At 37.0% G+C, this 23,254-nt stretch overlaps 1 protein-coding gene and 1 long non-coding RNA gene across 2 annotated transcripts; both read left to right on the forward strand.

The window, feature by feature from the left end:
• The first annotated feature begins 2,136 nt into the window (after window positions 1-2,136).
• LOC143546656 (uncharacterized) lies at window positions 2,137-3,067 on the forward strand. Its single transcript, XR_013137629.1, has 3 exons — window positions 2,137-2,428; window positions 2,510-2,665; window positions 2,750-3,067. It is a non-coding gene; the product is annotated as an uncharacterized LOC143546656 (long non-coding RNA).
• Window positions 3,068-11,521: 8,454 nt separating this feature from the next.
• Window positions 11,522-16,626, forward strand: LOC143546659 (uncharacterized). Its single transcript, XM_077038279.1, has 3 exons — window positions 11,522-11,566; window positions 11,701-11,784; window positions 15,406-16,626. The coding sequence occupies exons 2-3, from the start codon at window positions 11,722-11,724 to the stop codon at window positions 16,369-16,371; spliced, it is 1,029 nt and encodes a 342-aa protein (XP_076894394.1). The 5' UTR covers window positions 11,522-11,566; window positions 11,701-11,721; the 3' UTR covers window positions 16,372-16,626.
• The last annotated feature ends 6,628 nt before the right edge of the window (window positions 16,627-23,254 follow it).

The following is a 23,254-nucleotide window of genomic DNA, read 5'->3' on the forward strand; positions in this document are numbered from 1 at the left end:
CACCTGGATCCTGTTGCGTTCGTCGTTAATCGTTATTCCCTTCTTTAACTGAGCTCGGCTAACTTTGAGGTTTTTGTATGAAATCACTCGAGCTGCTCAAAACCATATCAAACGAACTCCGATTTGAGTGATTCAAGCGGCCACGGAACCGTCTCATCCCGATATACAAACCCATCAGCTCACCTTCTCCAGAAACCGCCACTACAGTTGCCGGAACAGCTGAACAGTTTCTGTGATCTTCACTTTTGAGCTGCTATGGTTTTGCTGATAAAAATCGGACTTCCCGACTTCCGATCCAAGATCTAATCGGTGGAAATATTCATTTACATACCATGAACACTCAGTTATAATTTGAGACCGATCCGACGGCTAGATATCCGGGAATCTTTGTGTCTTTGTGGGTGGTTTTCTCAAAAACGAGAATTGTGTTAAGTGTGTGTTTTGATGGTGTAGGCTATGGTGTGGAGATGTATGAAAATGGAAAGGATTAGGCTTTTAATGGGTATTTATACTCCCTTAAGCCCATAGACCTTAAGCCTATCTTTCCTTTTTGGTCCATCATTAATTCCATCTAATTAGCCTACTTATCCTTCCATCTTTATTATTTTCTACTAACTTAAGTAAACTTTTCCACCATAAATAAATAATATATTAAATATTATTCTTAGAAATTACGAAATGTTACATATTTAAGTATAACATTTAAGTATTTAAGTATTTAAATATTTTTTTAAAGTTATGGGCACTACAGTCAACTTGCAGATTATGAAGACTAAGATGTTATGATCTGTATCTGGATACCCTTTATAGTTGGAAGTCGAGCCTGGAAACTCACGATGAAATTTTTCTGAAAAAGCTTCTCAATGTAGGAGGTCTCTTCACGCCTCTTTTTTTGGTAGATGAAAAAATAAAACTTCCAATGCCTTTGATTGATATACTTCTCAAGAGGTACGACCGTGATTTGAAGGTCTTCGTGGTGAAAGGAAAAAAACTTTTCATAACGCTGGAAGATATCCTATATCTTACGCATTTGCCAATTGATGGCAAACCGGTCTTGTGCAAGGAGTCTCCGAGCACGAAATCTTGTGAAGAAGTTTTTGGCGCTAAGGCGCCAATGAAGATCCAGGACCTAAAGAGTATTGCATTTGATAAGAATAATGGTGAGACGCAACGCAAGGTTGTTGTGCTGAAAATGATAGTCGGTTGCTTCATCATGCCCGGCTATAATGGGTATGAAGTTTCCCGCACATACGTTGAACTTCTAAAAGATTTAGATGATGTCCCAAAGCATGCGTGGGGTGCAGCCTTATTAGCATTTTTGATTCACCAGTTGCAGGGAAGCGGCAACAAAAAAGATGGAATAGATGGCAACCTTCGGATTGTCTTGGTAAGTGAGTTTTCAGTTTTTGAGAATATATATCTTTTGTTTCGAGCTTTTTTATATATCGTTTCCTTGTTTTGCATGCTTTTTTCTTAGTCCGCATTCTCAAATTGTGGGATATTATGGGGATTACAGATTCAGAAAGATCGGACACACAACCTCTTTTGTCATGGGTTCTACGTGCAAAAGAAATGCAATGACAATAGAGGCAGTTACGTCAAAGTAGTGGAAGCTTTTCTCGATGATGTTGATGATGACAATGAGGTAACATATAAGACCTTTGATTGAGATATTTCTTAGGCTTGGCACCTTAGGTTGTTTGTATGAAACTAACTTTGATTGAGATTAATGAAGCCAAATGAGTTGATTCCACTTTTGGAACTTAGTAGTATTAGTTTATAAGATAATCCAATTGGCCTTGCCCAATTTTGATAAATGAGTTGAGAGAACCATTAAACTACTTTTTGTTGCGCAATCTGATGAACTGCTGCAATGTTTGAATTATTGTGAGTTTTGTGTGAATTAGAAAAATAAGATAAAAATGTTTTAAGAAATCTAATTCATATATTCTATTGTGGTAAATTTTGTACCATTTATCCTTAAGTTTTGCTTAGTGAATAAAATCAGTTTGTACATTGCCAAAATCTGTCCCGTGAACCGAATGATTATAAATCGAGTTGTATGATGAATATTTGGTTACGTTTCCATGATATGATGTGTTGATACATGCTAGGACTTTTTGGTGCATTTGACATTACTTATTATCACCAAAGAGTCATCGTGTCAAGTTTGTGTTTGTGTGTTAGTCCATACTTGGGTTTTAGAGTCATGTGTTGTTGAACACATTCTCATAACTTAAACACTTGTACTAGGTAACGGTTAGCGAGTTAAGTGCATCCTTTTAGTTTTGAGAAAAGTCTATTACACGCGACACCAAGTGAGTTCATGCTTTTTCCTATTTGTTTTCTAGAAATAAAATACAAAACTATTTTCGTATACTTGTTTTCACTTGTGATGCTTATCATATGACCGAGCCTCATCCTCAAGGTATGTATATTGTTTTGTTGGCTGGTTTATAAATGAAATGAAGATGAAACATGTGATTGATGTGTTTATGTTTATCATTAGGTACCGGTGTGATTTTATGCATAGAGAAAGCATTGGCACAGGCTGGGGGTGAGCGGGGAGGATGTGAACTACATAAATGCGCATGCTACATCAACACCCGTCGGTGACCTAAAGGAATACCAAGCTCTTCTTCATTGTTTTGGCCAGAGCAAAGAGGTACCAAACCAAACCAAACCAAACAGAGAAATATGTATTTGTTTTTTTACCATATTATAAAAAGCCTTTTTTAATATTTTGTAGTTGCGAGTGAACTCTACAAAATCTATGATCGGTCACCTTCTCGGAGCAGCTGGTGCTGTAGAAGCTGTTGCAACTATACAGGTAATACTTTGTTTATGTCATTGTGTGATGTCAAGGATTAGGAGGATGGATGAAGGTCAGTATATTAGTATTCTAGTCTTTTATAAGTGTTAATTTTTTTTTCATTTTCTATAAATTATTTGTTTAGTACACTTGAGAGTGAGACTCGGTCATCAGGACACAGTCTCTTTATTGTATTGAGAGTTAATTACACGGATGGTTAAGTCACTTTGACACATTCATCCACTTTGACATGTCGTTCATTTGACCTCAAAGCATACACGCACTAAAGGACTTTTAACAACACATATCACACATATTATTACGGGTTTTTTATTAGTACAAAAGGGCTTTGGATTAATGTTGACTCTATTATGGCTTATTTATTTCAATTGCTTCCTGATTTTAACAAGGGGATCTTGCTTTATATTAATCTTTAATGGTGACTAACAAACATTTTTCTGTGTTTTGATACTGGCAAAGAATTCTAGCTTACGCCGGTGCTATGGAATTTACTCAACCTTCCATGTTTCTCATCTGAGCAAATGTCTGGCTGATGACACGTCGCATGTGCCATTAATGTATAGTGAGGTTGATGAACAGTTGAACTACATTGTGCAACCTATGGAGATAGTTGATCGCAAGGAAAAGCAACTCCGTCACAAGGTTATACCCCTAGTGAAAGTGATATGGAAGCATCGCAAGGGATCGGACACTACATGGGAAGTTGAGGAAGAGATGCGCAAATTTTATCCAAATTTGTTTATGTAATAGTTAGGTTTCGGGGACGAAACCTCTTTAAGGAGGGAAGACTTGTAACATCCCGTTTTTCGGGTTTCGGTTAATAAATGAAAGTATGAGTTATTATGAGTCGGGCTAGTGTTGGGCTAAATGGAATTGGGTTTTGGACTTGGGTTATGAAGGAAAGAGGAAGGACCATGGGCTTAAGCCCGTGATCCATAAATATATAAACCTTTAATACCCATTTAATTTCATTTCACAAATAGTCCATACACCTCCCAAAACACACACTTAAGCTCTCTCTCTCTCTCTCTAGTCTCTCTCTATCCGAAACATAGAAGAGGAACCGATCCTGATCCAAGGTATGATAGTATGATATTGTATGTGCTTAAACCCGTAAGATATAATCACGAAACGACTAGCCGACACCGTTAAACCGTTTAAGTCACGAGATCTGGGTGGAATCGGGTATAAACTGAACCTATGATGAGCTTAGGGGTCACCCTAGCTCATATCTGGATCGAACGGGACGAAAAACGGTGAAAAACGAGTTAAAACTCGTTTTTCCGGCAAATCCGCGGTTTTCCAGCGGCTTTCCGACGGCGGCGCCGGAAAGTTAGGTACGAGGTAAGAGATGTCAGGGAATGTTCTGACATTCCCTGACCTAACCCTAGTTCGCTAACGGAAGGTTAACGAATCAAAGTTGATTCGCTAGCTGATTCGTCTAAGGGAGCATAACGAACTAGCTCTAGTTCGTATCCGTTTCGTTAAGGGAAAAAGGTAGCGAATTACCCTTGATTCGTTATAGCCAGTTCGTTAGAAGAGATAACGAATTAGATGGACCGATTCGTTACCTAGACTGGTTCACTATGGACTGATTCGTTACATGAACTGATTCGTTATGAGAACCAGTTCGCTAAGTTAAGCCAGTTCGTTAAGAGCAAAGTAACGAATTAAAAGTTTGATAAAATGACAGAATGGTCCTTGGACTTAGAAAAAGAATGATTTAATTACAAATAAGCCCTTGAACTTTTAAGTAGCAGGGTCCAAGGGGCAGAGCGGCTGCCGCCCCTAGACCCCGCTGCCAGGGGCGCTGCCCCCGGACCCCCGTTCGTTGAGGGTTATAAATAGATTAGAAACGCGATGTGAGTAGTGATAGTTAATTAATACGTGTAATTGTTATACAGTTAGTCGAGCACAGCTAAGGAAAGGAATAACAATTAACGATAAACGTAATCGAGTTCAGGTGTGTTTCTAGCCCCATTTCCTTGTTATGTTTTCGGGGCTGTGTTCATACTCGATGTGATAGTTAATACACTTACCTTAGGTGATAAGTGTATGTCTTGTATGATTTATGTATGATGACTGCTTGACGGTGTGTGAACGATCTTTGGATATTGTTTGTGCTGTCAAGTGGTGGTTAAAGGTATGACTGACAAGTGTGATGTATGAATTATGTATATATGAATATATAGGATGTATGAACAATGTATGTATGATATGTTGATGGTACGTGAACGCTCTTCGGAGATTGCACATATTGTCAAGGAAAGTATGTAAAGGTCAGGTATGTTATAGTAGTACGAATGTAGGGAACCGACCCTAATAATATCGGCGAATGAAGGGAACCGACCCTAATAGTATCGGCGAAGGTAGGGAACCGACCATAATAATATCGGCGAAGGTTTTAGGGCGGAATGCTCTTTAAAATGTATATGAATGAATGAAAGTATGTATGTAAGTACGAAAGAAAGAATGAAAGTACGTATGTAAGTAACTAAGTATGAAGGTATGTACCTTCGGGTTCATATGTTAGTATGTGAATGGATCGTATGTCGTCTGATTAACTAGAACTTACTCAGCGTAGCTGACTTTTAGTATGCTCGCAGGTTAACAGATTGAGACAGCTGGTTTGAGCAGGACACATAGCAATATTTAAGAGGCTGGCATCTGAAGATTTGTCATGATGTTTCGATACTATGTTTTATTTATGTTTTAAAAAGACAAGTATGAATAATTGTAATGAATGGCTGACTATTAATATTATTCCGAGAAAGTATTAATTAACTCTGATATTCAGAACTGTGTTTATGAGTAAATCCAACGTCCAAAGTAGGGCACCGGTAACGGGGTCTTACAAGTTGGTATCAGAGCAAAGTTCGAGAGATGTAAGCATCCTACATGCTTAGACTCGAACAAGGAATGGGATAAAAGTAAGAAAAAAAGAAGATGTCAGAAAAGAAAGAAGATCTAAGCATCACGCACCGCCAAATCACCCATCATTTTTCTCGAGATCCGGATCATTCCGGAACCGTATGGAAGCATCTAGGGATAACCGGAACAATCCGAAACGACCTAGAGCAGCCCAGATCACTCCGGAACTCTCCGGAACAGCCCGGTGCACTCCGGATGCTTCTGGAACAGCCCGGTCCTATCTTGAACAGCCCGGTACTTTCCGGAACAGCCAAGAGCTATCTACATCAGTGCGGAATACTCCGGAACACCGAAGACATTACTAGACTGACGAAGAAGCTTCAAGAGGAGTCCATAAAGATCAAGAAGCTAGATATTTACAAGGAAATCTCTAGAATTATGCCCTAGATATTTTGTATGGAACAACCTAGATAAAGAACTCTCTAGATCTTATGTAGTAGTATAAATAGGTGAAAGGGAACTCATTTGAGATCACCCAACTCTTGTAAACAACTAAGCATTGTAAGCTTAACTTCCAACAATATAAAAACTCTTGTCTTGAATACTTGCAATCAAGTCACTTCAAGAAACCAACACTACTATTCAAGACTTCCACTGCCCAAAAACTCGTATAAACAAACCACACAGGCTTACTTAGACGAAGTTCTAAGGCCGCACGAGAGTCAGAAGAATAACTCCGTGACAGTTGGTATCAGAGCACATCAATTCGTCGGGATGGTATCCGAATCAAAATCCGAAGGCACTCTCTACATCGTTGGATATGAGACTAAGAAAGGAAAGAAGTCTGCAAGAGAACTCATATTAGGCGTAGAGAATCGCGTCGAAGAGGTGGAGACGTCACTAGTGGAATACAAAACCCATGTCGACATACTCCAAGAAGAATTCGACATATTCAAGGCGCACACCAACGAATCACTACAAAAAGTTGAACCATTGAGTAGTGACGTCGTTGAATTAGAAGAAAACTTCAAAGTTGCCCTCGCAGTCATGCGAAACGATATGAAAGAAATGATTATGCACGAGCTGGGTCAACTCAAAACAAACATGGAGAATATTGAAAAAGAGCTTTCATTTTGCCACGATTTCTACAGGACTTTACAAGGCGAAGTTAATGTTCTCAAGATGGTCGTAGGAAATGGAGATGCTAGCACGAGCAACAACACTCCCACGAAGGTTAAAGTTCCCCAACCAACGCCATTCGTTGGAAAACGAGAGGCGCGGGCTGTGGACGACTTCCTTTGGGAAATTGAACAAAACTTCAAAGGTGTAGGCATCAATGACGATGAAAAAAAGATCTATGCGGCACCATTATACTTAAAGGACACTGCTGCGTTATGGTGGAGACGCAAGTACAAAGAAATCGAACAAGGTACCTGCACCATCACCACTTGGGCAGATTTCGTTAAAGAAATCAAACGACAATTTTATCCGGAAAATACCCAATACGAAGCGAGAATTCGTCTCCATAATCTCAAACAAAAGGGCACAATCAAAGATTACATCGATGACTTCACTACCCTTATGCTCGAAATTTCGGATATCACGCCCGGGGAAGCACTGGCGAACTTCTCGGATGGCTTACAATATTGGGCTAAAAACGAGTTCGAACGTCGAAACGTTCAAGACCTATCCTCTACCATCATTGCGGACGAGTCCCTGCAAGATCGACGTGAGACTGGACCAGCAAGAAACAACGTTGTCAACCAAGACAACACTAAGGTTGGGGGAGCCAGACCCGACAACACCCAATTCCGGAAGGATGAAACCCGAAAACCACTCCAAATCGCCAACGAACCTTACAATAAGGCATGTTTTATATGCAATGGGCCGTATAATCCACGCTATTGCCCAAAGAAAAACAGTTTGAACGCTGTTGTAAAAGTTGACGAAGAACTCAACGAGACTGAGGAGGTTCGACTTGGGGCAATGCAACTTCAAGTTCTGAATGCAATGCGCGAAACGAGTGGGAAGCGCCAACATATGGTAGATTCGAACCCACAAATCAACAAGAATATATAAGGAAAAGGACTTAGGTTCGTGACAATCGAAATAAATGGAAGACGTTCAAAAGCATTGGTGGATACAGGTGCAAGCCACGACTTCATCAACCCAGAAATAGCAAGAGGGCATGGTTTAAAAATAACAACAACGGAAGGAATGATCAAAGGTGCTAACGGAGACGTACAACCAATAGTCGGCAAAGCGTGGAATGTAAAAGCTACGATCGGATCATGGCAAGGAAGAATTGATTTCTCAGTAGCTCCACTAGATGACTACGACATTGTACTCGGAATGGAGTTCTTCCACAAATCAAACGTTGCCGTAGCAACAAGCTTGAATGCCCTCTACCTAACGAAGGGAAAACAAGTCTACACCGCACCAATGGAGGCGAAAACTCGGCAAAGGAAAACCATCTCTGCACTACGACTCATAAGAAGGCCGAAAGCTCGCAACGAGGGCGTTGAGAAATCAGGTGGGGGAGGATGTCACGCACCGCCAAATCACCCATCATTTTTCTCGACATCCGGATCATTCCGAAACCGTATGGAAGCATCTAGGGCTACCCGGAACAATCCGAAACGACCTAGAGCAGCCCAGATCACTCCGGAACTCTCCGGAACAGCCCGGTGCACTCCGGATGCTTCTGGAACAGCCCGGTCCTATCTTGAACAGCCCGGTACTTTCCGGAACAACCAAGAGCTATCTACATCAGTGCGGAATACTCCGGAACACCGAAGACATTACTAGACTGACGAAGAAGCTTCAAGAGGAGTCCATAAAGATCAAGAAGCTAGATATTTACAAGGAAATCTCTAGAATTATGCCCTAGATATTTTGTATGGAGCAACTTAGATTAAGAACTCTCTAGATCTTATGTAGTAGTATAAATAGGTGAAAGGGAACTCATTTGAGATCACCCAACTCTTGTAAACAACTAAGCATTGTAAGCTTAACTTCCAACAATATAAAAACTCTTGTCTTGAATACTTGCAATCAAGTCACTTCAAGAAACCAACACTACTCTTCAAGACTTCCGCTGCCCAAAAACTCGTATAAACAAACCCTCAGGCTTACTTAGACCAAGTTCTAAGGCCGCACGAGAGTCAGAAGAATAACTCCGTGACACTAAGCTTGCTATGGTTTTTTCAAAATATATCAAAACAATTAATAGAATTATAGACGAGCCAAGCCAAGGCCGGGTATGAGCTTCAAAAAACGAATTACGAGCCAAACTCGAGGTTTATAAAAAAAGCTCGGAACAATCTTGAGCCCTCATAAGTCAGAACCGGGGTCATGCCAAGTCTAGCTTTGGCTCGGTACATAAAAGATGTAATATTTCTCACAAGCTAAAATGAAAATAATTGTTAACTGAAAATGTCACCTATTTAATACTACAAGGGCCAAAATTTAAGTATTTCCATACGTTGACCTCACTTACCATTTCTATCCAAAGTAAAGTTCCAAAAACCACCCCAATTCAAGAGAGACAAACATCAAGGTTCGTCAATTGTCACAAATCTTTTCGAGTTCCAAAAATGGAAGCTTCGAGTCTAAATTTTGATTGTAACTTTTTATATATGATAATGTATTATTTAGTATCATAATCTTAATCTTTTTTTAACGACCAACTAAGTAACGCCGGGTACTCTATACGCGGCCCCCATTGGCTAAAGGTAGCCCAAGCCGGCCACTAGTCCGGACGGACGGAGCCCCTAGCGGTCCACCTATTGAGGGATTCACCGGATAAAACCCGACCCTCACGCCCGCCAAATGGCACGACAGCGAGGAGCCTATCATAATCTTAATCTTTTTTTTTGAGCGACCAACTAAGTAACGTCGGGTACTCCGTACGCGGACCCCATTGGCTAAAGGTAGCCCGAGCCGGCCACTAGTCCGGACGGACGGAACCCCTAGCGGTCTACCTATTGAGGGATTCACCGGATAAAACCCGACCCCCACGCCCGCCAAATGGCACGACAGCGAGGAGCCAGTAAAACCGGGTGAGATCAGGACTCGAACCCTGGCAAGCAAGGGTCATCCCTCATATCTCCCATATAAATTGGTGATAGTGAGGTTTGAACCCCCTACCTCTCACTAGTAAAGTGAGTGCTCTACCATTGAGTCACATCCAATTTATATCATAATCCTAATCTTAAGTGTAATAATAATCATAATAATTTTTTAACTAAATATTTAAAATTATATAAACGTAAATAGAAGCCACACTCTGTGGCTGCTAAAATTTATTTCAATTTACAATAAACTAGATAAAAAAACTTAAAATATATAGTTGTATTATAACATAAAACATATCGACACATGTTACTTTTTTCTGTTTCGTTTTTTATTATTTAATGTTCAAACTCACGTTACTAAACATGTGTACTACACAGGTACCCGATAGAATAAAAAAAAGAAAAAACAAAAACATTGTATGATTAATTGGTTAGGTTTAGGGATGTTCAAAACCGGATATCCGAACTTTCGGATATCCGAAACCGGATATCTGAACCTTTCGGATAGTGAAAATCACTATCCGAATCCGAATCCGAAACTCGGATATCCGAATATCCGAAAAAGAAATAAAAGTTTTTTTGTGAGGGTGGGACTGGCGGAGATGGACGATGGTGGTGCTGGTGCAGTGGTGCCGCCGTGAGGGTGGGACAGACGATGGTGGCGCTGTGAGAGTGGGAAGGAAGATGGTGGTGTTGTGACGGTGGTGCCGTTTTGGTGCTGCAGTGAGGGACGAATGGTGGTGGTGCTATGGTGGTGGTGTGGTGCTGCGGTTGCTGTGTGAAAAGTGATACAGAAGAAGAGGGTGTGGTGTTGCGGCTGTGGTGTGATGTGGTGTTACGTATTATGTGTGGGTTATAAAAGGAAGGGAGGGTTTTGTAATACATATAATATAAAATAAATATAAATAAAATTAAAATACCGGATAATTCAGATAATTCGGATATCCGAAAAATATGAAAACTGATATCCGAATCCGAATCCGAATTTTCGGATATCCGGGATTCGGATATCCGAAAATTCGGATAGTTCGGATACGGATAGTCGGATAATTCGGATACGGATTCGGATTTGGATGGTTTTGAACACCCCTAGTTAGGTTAATACGTGAGTTAAAGAAATACACACAGAGGTTAACAATTCTAATTGCTAGTATTAGAACAATAGGTTTGTTTATGCTCACAATTTTACTGAAGCTCCATAAGTGAAAACTGGATTCAGACTCTTTTATTGAACCAATCTGAGGGAACTAATATAAAAATGTCATTTTCGTCTATGATGTTTGGTTAGTTACATAACTTTAGTGTATGTTTTTTTGTAGAAGGACCCTTGGAGTTTTCGAGTCTTGTCATTTTCATCTCTTTCACTAACTCATTAACTTTTTAACGTTAAGTTAAGGGTAATCTATCCTTTTACCTATTTGGATTAAAATGACAACCGTGATCAAACTTGAAGGACAATTTTATAATCAAGATTAAATTTCATATTTAACTATCTCAATATTCTAACAATAATAATAATTAACAAAATATCATTTTTTACTCGTATTTTCACTAAATATATAAAATTGTTTGTTATCAAATATAACAACTAAAAGGACTTAAAAGAATCACTAGAAAAACATAACTTTTGTCACAAGCACAAAACATGAGGACTAAACATGCCACTCACTTAATACTCCAACTACTAAATAATAATAATAACTATATCCATTTATAATTTATAATATAATAAAACCAAGTTTCATTTCCAACACCCCCAATTCTCGTACAAGAAACAAAATCCAAGGTTCGTCACAAACCTTTCTAAATTCAGAAACCTTCAAATTATTTTCTCCATGTTTTCTTACTAATTTCACACATACCCATTTCTTTAATTCAGTTCTGACAGTCTAATTGTTCATTTTTTTCATAAATTTTTAGGGTTTTTTTTGTGAAAAAAAAATGGCGAATTCAGATGAAGTTGTGTCATTGGAGCTTCCTGCACCACCTGGCTGGAAGAAAATGGTTCAAGTTCTTTTCTTTATAATTATTATTATTGTTATTATATTTGGAATTTGTGGTGTTGATTGAGTTAATTATTTTTGGGGGTTTTGGTTAATTGGTGGTGGGTTTTGTGAATTTGGGTCTGGGTTAAGTTTAATATTGATAAAGTTGGATAATTTTTGGTGGGTTTTGGAAATTAGGGTTTTTTTCAAGAAATTTGGGTAATTCTTGAAATTAGTAAGAAAATTAGAAATTATTTTTGGGGGGTTTTGGAAAAGTTTAATTTTGCTAAAAATTGGCTTAATTTTTTTGTAAAATTAGGGTTTGATTTTGGTGGGTTTTGATAAAGTTCATATTTTTGGGATATTTTGGTTTGAAAATTAGGGGTTTTTAAGAAATTTGGGTGATTCTTGAAGTTTTTAGTTTTTGTGAGGTTTAGTTCAGTTTTGCTAAAAATTGGTTTAATTTTGTGGATTGGGTTAAATTGTTTCTATATTTGTAATTTGTGGTGTGTGTAAGTGAGATTGAGTTGAATTGGTTTGGGGTTTTTGGTTAATTGGTGGTGGGTTTTGGGAATTAGGGTTTTTTTAATAGAAATTTGGGTAATTTAAGAAAATTTTGATTTCTTGGATAAGTTTTTTAAATTCGATTTTTTTCTTTGGTTCAATTTTGTTAAAAATTGGTTTGATTTTGGTTGGTTTGAAATTTAAGGTTTAAATTTTGCTGGTTATGAATATTTTACACATTTTTGGGGATAAGTAGGTTTAATTTTGGTGGGTTTGAAAAATTATGGTTTTTGAAGAATTTTGTGTAGTTCTTGAAATTTTTTATTTCTGTGACTTGTATTTTGAATTTGGTTCTTGCTTTAGTTCAATTTTGCTAAAATGTTAGTTTAATTTTGTGAATTGGGTTTCGAAAAAGTTCAAGATTTGGGGATAATTTTGGTTTTGATTTTTGGTGGTTTTGAAAATTAAGGCTTTTGAAGAAATTTGGGTAATTCGTGAAAATTAGGGTTTTGAAAATTCTTTGACAAGTTTTTTTGAATCCGGTTCTTGTTTTAGTTGCTAAACGGTTGGTTTAAATTTGTGGATTGGGTTTTAAGAAAGTTCAATTTTTTGGGGATAATTTGGTTTGATTTTGGTGGGTTTTGAAAATTAGGATTTTTTTGAATAATTTGGGCTTCTTTGATTAGTTTTTTATTTTTTTTTCAATTCACTTCAATTTTGCTATGCTAAAAAGGTAGATTTAATTTTATGAATTGGGTTTTGAAGAGGTTCATATCTTTGGGAGTAATTAACTTTCATACCGGTGGTTTGAACATTAGGGTTTCGGAACATTGTTTAGAAGAAATTTGGTAACTAAATTTTTCTTTTTTGCTATATATATCTATGCGCAATTTTGCTGAAAGGTTGATTTAATTTTGTGAACCGGATAAAAGGTCATTTTTCGGGGGATAAAAGCTTTAATTTTGCTTGGTTATAAAATTAGGTTTTCGAACATTCTTTAGAAGAAAATTGTTCAACTTTTAGATTCTCCTTTTTGCTATATTTTTCTTTGCACAATTTTACTAATAATTTGTTTTAGTTTTATGAATTGGGTTCTGAAAACTACATTTTTTTTTGGGATAATTGGCTTTATTTTTGGTGGATATGAAAGTTCGGATTTTGCGTGTTATCTAAAAGAAAGTTGGTAATTTTTAGTTTTTCTTTTTGCTATTTATGTCTATGTTTATTGTTTGATTTTCTTAAATTTTTGTGGGTGTTTAGGATTTGATTATTTTCAGTGCTTATTCTTTCTATAATAAGCAAATAAGCTCTTAAATAAAAAAATCGCGAACAGCTACTTACATTACTGCTTTAATCTTTTAGATTCAGTTCTAGGTGTAGTTTCATTTTGCTAAACGTTTAAATCTTTGGGGATAGTTTATCTTTTGTCGGGCTTTTTTTTCAAAAGTTTAAAAGTTTGAGCATGCTTTTGAAGAACACAACTCAGTTTTTGGTAGGGCTTTTGAAGAACCACTTGTGGACTGTTTGGTGGGAAGTTCATTTATGTTCGTCCGTTTAATAAATGAACGAACATGAACAAAGAATTTCGTTTGGTAACCTTAACGAACGAACACAAACAGAGGCCGCGTTTGTTCAATTGTGTTTGTGGACGTTCGGTAATGTGTTCGTTTAGGTTTGTTAATGTTTTGGTTACGCTCGTTTACATATATATGTCTATTTATTAGAAGTTTTACTATTACAAGTTTTATCTATTTATTTATTTTTTTTTACTATAACAAATTTGATATAATTATGTTTATGATTACTATGTTAGGCTTTTTTGGATAATAATGCGAGGTTTTTTGGGTGATTTTGTGTTGATATAGTTATTCTCAAATTAATTTATGTTCGTTTGTGTCCATCAGTGTCCGTTTGCGTCTGTTTACAAAATTAATGAACGAACATGAACAAGCTCAATTCCTTAATGAACACGGACATGATGTTTCCTTCGGTAAAGTGTTCATAAACCGTCCAGTTCGGTTCATTTACGACCCTAGTTTTTGGAATTACTCTTTTCTTTACAATGTTCATATATGTATTAACGATTAAGGTATATTGTATGATAGTTTAATCCATATCAAATTCTTCAGTTTTTTAAGTGGCAGTACTGGCAAATATATGTTTTAAATATATGTCCTATAGTTTTCGTGTTTCTACTTAATAATCCTTTGTGATCTGCACCAAAGTTAGCATGGTAAGGGCTTAGTTATGTTACAAGGACAAAACAATAGGTTAATATTTCATTAGTATAACTTTAAGGGTTAATTGCATAAAAAAAGTAATCAACTTTGGTCCAATTTTTGGTTTACACAACCAATTTTTTATCAACCATAAAACCGCTCAAAACTTCCAAAGTTTTCGATTATAAAAGGTCAAAATGCTGAAGTTGCTGATGAGGTGTCGGTACCTTTTTCATGGTTGAAAATTATTTTCAATTGAAAGGTTTATGTTTGTTTGGTGAAAACAGAGTCGGTTCCCGTTTTATGCAATCGAATGTAATTTATTATTTTAATGTTATCAAGGCTGAAGTCGAGTTATTTCAGCATCGTTTTTCTGTTGCATGATTGTTGTGATATTTTTTATTTTATTATTATTATTATTATTATTATTATTATTATTATTGTTATTTTATCTTTTGTTATAGTTTTGTACAGTTATTTGTGTCTTTTAAAGAAAATAAATCATATACTCTTTTGACCAATAAACCAGACTATGGTAATCTTCTTCATGCTGCTAACATGAAAAATACCCTTTTACCCTTCATATGCATTGCTATGAGTTTCTAGGAAAATCTGTTGTGGTACCATTTTTGGCCCGTTTATAGGTAAATGGGTCAATTTAGGCGTTATATATATTTTTTTTTATCTCAAAACGGGTCAAACTTATCGTATTAAGCTAAAATGGAAATGTATTGAACTGCTCAATAGACACCCAATGTGTATTTCAAAATGATTTAAAAAAATCTAAAAAATAGAAGACAAAAAAGGTGTTTGTGGGTCGACTCGTGCCGTTTGTTTATTGATTATTATGCTGTTTCTGTGTTAAATGAATTGTGTGTTGCCATCAATGAGATTCTAATCCACAGTTTTACGTGTAGTTTCTGCCTAAGGAACCAGGAACCCCGAAGAAGAATGAAATCGTGTTCGCTGCACCAACGGGTGAAGAAATAACCAACCGAAAGCAGTTGGAGCAGTACCTGAAATCACACCCGGGTGGGCCCAAGGTGTCAGAATTTGATTGGGGAACTGGTGAGACACCGAGGCGGTCAACAAGAATCAGTGAGAAGGTGAAGTCAACCCCGCCATCTTTCGAGCCCGAGCCCGTTAAGAAACGGGCCCGAAAGTCTTCGAGTTCTAAGAAGGGTAAAAAGGAGAAAGAAGAGGCTTCTGAAGTGATCACCGACGTGGATGTCGAAATGAAGGAGGCTGAGAAGGATGAGAAAGATGATGGAAAAGACGAAAATGCCCCTGAGGAAACCGAGGGAAAAGAACTGGAGAAAACCGAGAAGGATGAAACTAATGCAGGAGCTGAAAAGGACGAAAAAGACGACGGAAATGCCGAAAATGCCCCTAAAGAAACCGAGGAAAAGGAGCCAGAGAAAGCCGAAAAGCATGAAACTAATGCGGGAGCTGAAAAGGACGAAAAAGATGACGGAAATGACGAAAATGCCCCTAAAGAAACCGAGGAAAAGGAGCTAGAGAAAGCCGAGAAGGATGAAACTATTGCAGATGGTGAAGAAGGTAAGCCGGTGAATGAAGAGAAAATAGCCGACGGGCAAGACAACAAAGAAGAAACCCATGAGCCGGAGAAAACCGAGAAGGATGAAAGCACGCCCATACAAGAAGAAGATGTGCGTGAAATCCCGAAAATACCCCTGCCAGAGGTGACCGAAGAGAAAATACCCAATGGTCAAAACAACCATGGAGAACCCACACTGGATACCGAGGCTGAGAAAAATGTTGGTGAAGGGCAAAAAGGTAATTTCGACAATGTGTCCGGGAAAAAGGTTGAATCAGAAGGAGAAGCCGCGGTGGTGAACGGTTGTCACGTTGAGGGCCAGTGAGTAACCGATGGCGGCTGTATGTTGTTGATGTTTTTTTAACTGTTCTTTTTTATATAATTTTCATGACTTTCTGTATCTATAATCTGCGATAGGATCATGTTAGCGGGTCTGTGATGACGCTTATGATCGACAAAAACTGTAGAGATTGTTGACATTTGATGTTTCGTGGTGTTTGTAGTTGCGGTTAATTGTAGCTTTTGCAGAGATGATATGTGTCTGTTATGTGTAATATGTAACAAGCTGCCTTGATGTTATGGTGTTAGCTTTGAAACTTTGATGTCTTGGTTGCATGTGTTTTGGTGGTTAAAGGTTTTAAACAGGTGAGGTTGAGTCAACTCGCTCGTTTTTGTTCCTTTTTAATGAGTTGCGAATCATTATAATTGATTCATTGTAAAAAAAAGCTGCTTATAATTTGATTTTGCACCCTTTTACTTCGAAGTGTCTCTGTTTTGAATCTAACCTTGTTTTGTATTTAACTTTTTAAAGGCCACGTATGTGACGTAAGCTGCGTTCTACTTGATTCCATTTGTTAGCAGGGTATTTGAGGGTGTCTTTTTTACTAACAAGGCGTTCAAAGTTAAAAATATTAACGATGTCACAACCCGATACAAAAACCAAAAGGCCTATAGTTAATGTGGTGAAGTTGTCTAAATAATGCATTTTATAGGTTACATCATGATTTTAGTGGTGGTAATTTGTAAAATGGATTAGTTGAACGATGTTGTCTAGATGAGTAGATGGGTACAAAGTCCCAACAGCCCCATCAAATCCTTTTTTGTGTTCTCTTGGTGAAAAGTATAAGTTAAGGTTTGGTAAAGGAACATGTCATTATCTTAAAGACTAAATTAGAGTTGTTTTATGGTTAATGGTTTTTTCCGAACAAGCAAGCGCACAGAAGAAAGGCGCTCAATTCATGGTCTGGTCATGGATCGATCGTCAAATCCCAACAAAGTCAAAAGTTAGACGAATACTGGTTAAACTGTGCTAAGATTTGAACAAGGGTTAAAGAAGTAAACGGAAGAAGAAATACTTTCAATACATGATCTAGAGGTGCACATTTCAGTTAACCGGTTAACTGAAAACCGGTTTTTTTCGTAACCGTTTTTTTTTAATACCCTAACCGGTTAATCAGTTAGGTTAGTAACCGGTTTTGACCATCTGCAGAAGCGGGTTTGGCCGGTTAGCCGGACCGGTTAACCGATTAATAACCGGTTTTTTATTAAATAATTGTTAAAAATATCGGTTAACCGGTTTATAACAGGTTTTGAAATCAAATATATAAACCGGTTACTAACCGGCGGTTAGGATCGGTTAGTAACCGGTTAGAGTTGGACCGGTTACTAACCGGTTAGAGAATCGGTTACAAACCGGTTAACCGGTTAGGATGTGCACCTCTAACATAATCCAACCTTAACCAATAAAACCAAAAATCATCTTAAGTCTAGCCCAGTGAGAACGGGCCTCTCTTATGAACCTGAATTCTAATATTTGAGGAACATGGTCAATTTATTATATAAAGGGTAGGGGTGTTCAGAATTCGAATCTGACTTGAATAACTCGACAATCGATTCGACTCGCATTCGAATTTGAAGGTTCGAACTCGATTTGATCCTAACTCGATTTTAGTAATCGAATTTCGAATCGACTACGAATTTATGATTTTAAATTCGACTCGATTCGAAATTCGAATTCAAATTAGACTTTTACTTTTTGTTGTTAAAAAGCTCAAATTTATAGTGGTCTTGAAATTGAAATACATTTTTTAATTGGGTTCGAATCAATTCGAACTTCATTTTCGAATCGAATTTGCTATTCTGAATTCGAATCGAAACGAATTTGTTGAATCTATTTCGAATTCGATTCTAGCTTCAAAATTTCAAAATTCGAATAATTTGATTCGAATTAATTCGAATATTCGAAATTCAATTCGTTTAACACCCTTAGCAAAGGGGGATAAAAATGAGAAAAATGAGAAGGATTTATAGGTATACAAAAAATCCTAAATAAATAATAAAAATATCATAACTCAAAATTTAATAAAAAAACAAAAAAGTAAAAATACAAAAATGTTTCCACAGTCTTCCTCGTTCTAAAAAGAAGACACAATGTTGAGGGAAAATATTACTATGCCTTTTTATTTATCGTTGTATTTATTTTCGTTATTGATTGTGTCTTTTTTCCTTGACATTGTGTTATATTACTCATAATTGTGTTATATTTTGTTCGTTATTGTGTTATATTCTGCGATCTATTGCGTCCTTTTTTAGTTATCGTTGTGTTTTTTGTTTATTTTCGTCATTGTGTATTTTCATTGTTTTTTTATGGGAATGAAGGGAAACATTTTAGGTTTTTTAAATTTTTTCTTTTTTTATTTATATTTTGAGTTATGATTTTTCTATTATTTTTTTTAAAAGATTTTTTTTGTGTGATCACACGTCCATCTAACACTTCTTATTTTTTTTGTCTGTGTACTTTAACTTTCCCCCTGAGGAACATATCATCAATAGTCAAATTAGACATGTATACGAGATAATGAAAAATAATGAGTGTATCACAATATAAAGTTTGTTAATAACTCAAAATTATTCTTAAATTATAAATGATTATAAACACTATAGTTAAAAGAAGTATCAGATTTTATTTAATTAAACTAAATAATGATACTTAGGTTGGATCCCTATCACATGTAATATTTTCGGTTGGAGACCGGAGATGGGTCGTATCCCGACGTCTAATGGCTTTAAGCGCTAGGAATATTGATTTGGACTCTCTTTTGTGCCCGCTAGATGGGGATTCCGGGGAGTCGGCATATCATCTTTTCACATCTGGTTACATAAGCTCGGTTATTTGGCTTCACGTTAGCAATTGGTGTATAGTAGCTCCCATCTTTGCCTTCTTGACTCGCGATATATTTGAGCTTTATAAACAAATTCTGAAGGATGAGCATAAAGAAATATTCGATGGTATCCTAATCATAGCATGTTGGTATAGTTGAAAGGCTAAGAATGATTTGACACTTCTGAAGCTTGTATGTGATAATGAGGAAGATTTTGGAAGATATAAAGACCCTTGGTTACTTATGGTTCTCTAATAGGCCTAACTAGTTGCGCCGGGACAATTGGTAAAACCCTAGCATTGAAACCTGGGGGTTGGTTAAACTTGAGCATTACGAAGACGGGTCGACACAAATTCGGTTGGTATTGGTTACGTTCGTGGTGAAAAAACAATCGAAGATGAAGACGAATGCATGTGTGATTACAATCGGAAAGAAAAAGGGAAGTAGAGACAAGTAGGGCCGACTCTTGAGGTATGCGAGCCGCACTTCGGCCAACGCATGTTTTGTTTTGAGACCAAACTTTATATAACCTTATGTAATATATTGAATTTTGATTATCTTAAAATTATCAGGACAAATTGTTTTTTTATTCATAATTCATTTGTTAAAGTTTACGTTATTGGGCCCAAACCAGAATCCAGTTGGTAAAGAATGCTAGGAGAAAGAATCATTGGTTAACCGTTAGCTATTAATGTATCTTATTTTCTTACTATTTTTTCATTATATATATTGCTATAGCATTAACGTATATTAAAAAAATTAGATTATATATTTCGTTACTCGTTATGGGAGGCAGCCCTGAAGACACGTATCGAAACACGTGGAAGTATATCCATGCATATAAGCTTTGTAAATCATGGTAGAACACAGGTACATATGTGCTACAATGCAGCCATTACAAATTAATAATAATAATTCAAAGGCCTGGAGCGGATTCGAACCCCGATAACCGTCGCCATCACGAACTGACTTAAGGGAATCCCACATGCCATGCTACCAAGTAATTATATCATATCTTTGTTAACAACTATATCTTATATACAAAATTCTAAGAAAACATATTTGTGACACCAAACTTTTCAATTATACTAATTTGATAATTCTACCATCATCAATCATCTAGTTGTAATTTCAGTTTTATGTAATTATGTTATAATTGTGTTGTAGGTGTTTAGCATATTGAGGTGTTTTTAATAAATTTTACCCTTTAAAAAATAAATTAAAATATTTTGTGCGACTTTAATGTGTTTGATGTTGTAAATTATTTCAAACAAGATGGATGATACATTTGTCAAACCTTTGGCCACATGAACACTCCAAATCTATTCAATAGTTGAGTTTGTCCCCTGTAGATTTACTTTTTGTGTAGTATAAATACCACCATGATGAAAATGAAAGATCATCCCTTTGATAGTGAACTTGAATAAGTTTTTTTCTTTATCCTTCTTAAAATCTCTACAAAATTCTAGTTTATAGATATTATGGTAATAATAGTTAAAATATAACACGTTATCAGCAGAGCCACTTATATCCTAATCAAGAAAGGTAATAGGCACAAAGTTATCCACATAAGCATCATAAACACTTCTTTAATTATGTACATTAGAAAAATATATATGCATATACATATACTAAGTAATAACAATAATGCGTATAAACATTTTTATTAAAATTTGATAACTATTCTAATTTTTCATTATGCATCTAATTTTTACTTTTATCGCAACTAACTTTTATTTATATATGCACACTAATATTTCATTTAGAAGTTAGATTTATTTATACTAACAATTCTATCCTTATTATTGTGCATACTAATTATATATTTTATGACATAAACTTTATTTAATATCTTATTTATTATCTTACTTTAAAATAATTAATATTATATATATATTGTTAGGGCATGAATTTTATGCCGAGGATCCATTATTCTTGACTGTCTTGTGGATAGATTATCCTTAAGATATGTTTCAAGTTATGAAGGATCAAGGATCCTCGGTATTATTTATTTATTAATGATTGTATTTGAATGGTAATGTGTTAGCCATGTATAACGACTTTATGACTCGGTCTACCTTAAACTTCGCTACTGGAAGCTCCCAAGCACGTGGTCAATGAACGTTGGAGAAGTTATGGACGAGTGGCGAGTTTTTAGGAAATGTTGTTAGTTGATATTTACTTTATAACCATTGAGATAACGATCAATTAGACTCACTTGTATACACACACACTCAGAGCATAACTAGTTTTTCTCTCTACACATTAGCACTCGTTGTAACATTAATCGTAATCTCCAAAACACTTGTAACCCTTTTGTGATTAATAAATCGGTGATCGACGAGTTGTCATCACCCGGGGTTTTTTCTTTTGATCTGAACAAGATCAAAGGGTTTTCCTCGCAACAAATCGCTGTGTTCATCTCATTTTCGTTCATATATTCATTGTTATCAATTTAGCATTAAACCTCACTTAACAGATTTGGGTACATTATCCTTAGTTGATTTTTATCCAAAACAATCTGGCGCCTACCATGGGGAAATTGGTGCTATAATCCAGAAAATACCCTATCATTTTCATCCTTTCATGCCCATATCACCATCAATGGCCTCTCAATCAACCTCTGCTTCATCAACCATGCCAACTTTGGTTCCTCTCTCATGAAGAACCTTGCCGCCCGTGCCTCCGCCAATCACGGGAGCACCACGAGCTACTGCTGCTGGGAACAAGACACAACTGCCAGTTTTCCAGAGCTCGAACACTACCGCTGCCACTTCGGTAGTTAATACTAACAATGATGTTTCTAATATGTTTTCGCAGGTCAAAGCATACATGGAGCAACAAACCAAGACTAACCAGAGGATCCTCCGGGAGATAGAAGACCTCAAGAGGACTAAGAGGCCGGCAGAGGATCAAACTCCTCTAATGCCTAAGATGCTGGATTTCACTACACCAGGATCCTTGGCTCAACATGCTCAAGGATCATCCATCCTTCAACCGGGGTCCATGGGTCAGCCAACTCAAGGATCCTCAACTTTTCAGCAAGGATCATCCATCCTTCAACTGGGGTCCATGGGTCAGCCAGCTCAAGGATCCTCAAATTTTCAGCAAGGATCATCCATCCTTCAACCGGGTTCTATGGGTCAGATAGCTCAAGGATCCTCAGTATTTCAGCAAGGATCATCCATCCTTCAACCGGGGTCCATGGGTCAGCAAGCTCAGGGATCCTCGTTCTTTCAGCAAGGACCATTGATCCTTCAACCAGGATCCTTCGGATCATATCCTCAAGGATCCTTCAACTCCCAACCACTAGGATCCTTTATCCACAATCAAGGATCCTTCTTCCAGGATCTAGGATCCTCTAGGGTTCAACATCAAAGATCCTCTGAGGTCCATGAAGGAGATATAATCCCTATGCAGACCATAGCTTCGGGTGGAGCAACTCCTGTAGCAGACACTTCTTATCTCAACCATTCTTCTGGAATGCCAACCTTTACGCAACAAAGAGGTAACACGTATGATCCCATATCCTTAGATGCTAACCATGGTTCCATGCAGGATGCAGGTATCAACCAAGCAATGGCTAAGGAACTGTGTAAACTTAAGGATATGATATCCAGCTTACCCAGGGTGATCCGTCCAATCCCTGAGATACCGGAGGAGAGCCACAAGTTATCCAGATTTGCTCCACCAATCTATGATGCTGAAATCCCAAAGCGATTCCAGACCCCCAACATGAAGACTTATGATGGGACTACGGATCCTGAGGAGCATGTAGCTCAGTACAGAGAAAGGATGGAGATCAATCCCATTCCTGAGAGACTTAAAGAAGCTTGTTTATGCAAGGGTTTCGGATCAACGCTGACAGGATCTGCATTAAAATGGCTGCTAAGTCTTCCTCCCTTTTCAGTTACTTCTTTCTCACACTTAGTTAACTTGTTCAACAGTCAATTTTCTAGTAGTAGGAAATTTGAGAAGTTAACTAGTGATTTATACCGAGTTATCTAACCTAGTGATGAATCCCTTAGGGATTTTGTTACGAGGTTC

This window comes from Bidens hawaiensis, unplaced genomic scaffold (assembly GCF_021521415.1).
Source record: "Bidens hawaiensis isolate Kalapana, Puna unplaced genomic scaffold, B.hawaiensis_p1.1 tig00014409_1, whole genome shotgun sequence".
Classification (NCBI taxonomy): domain Eukaryota; kingdom Viridiplantae; phylum Streptophyta; class Magnoliopsida; order Asterales; family Asteraceae; genus Bidens; species Bidens hawaiensis.

Excerpts from the sequence above, each read along its gene's own strand:
- LOC143546659 (XM_077038279.1), top strand. The coding sequence starts at position 11,722 with ATGGCGAATTCAGATGAAGTTGTGTCATTGGAGCTTCCTGCACCACCT. Across the intron at positions 11,785-15,405 it reads CACCTGGCTGGAAGAAAATG|TTTCTGCCTAAGGAACCAGG; the intron begins GTTCAAGTTCTT and ends TTTTACGTGTAG.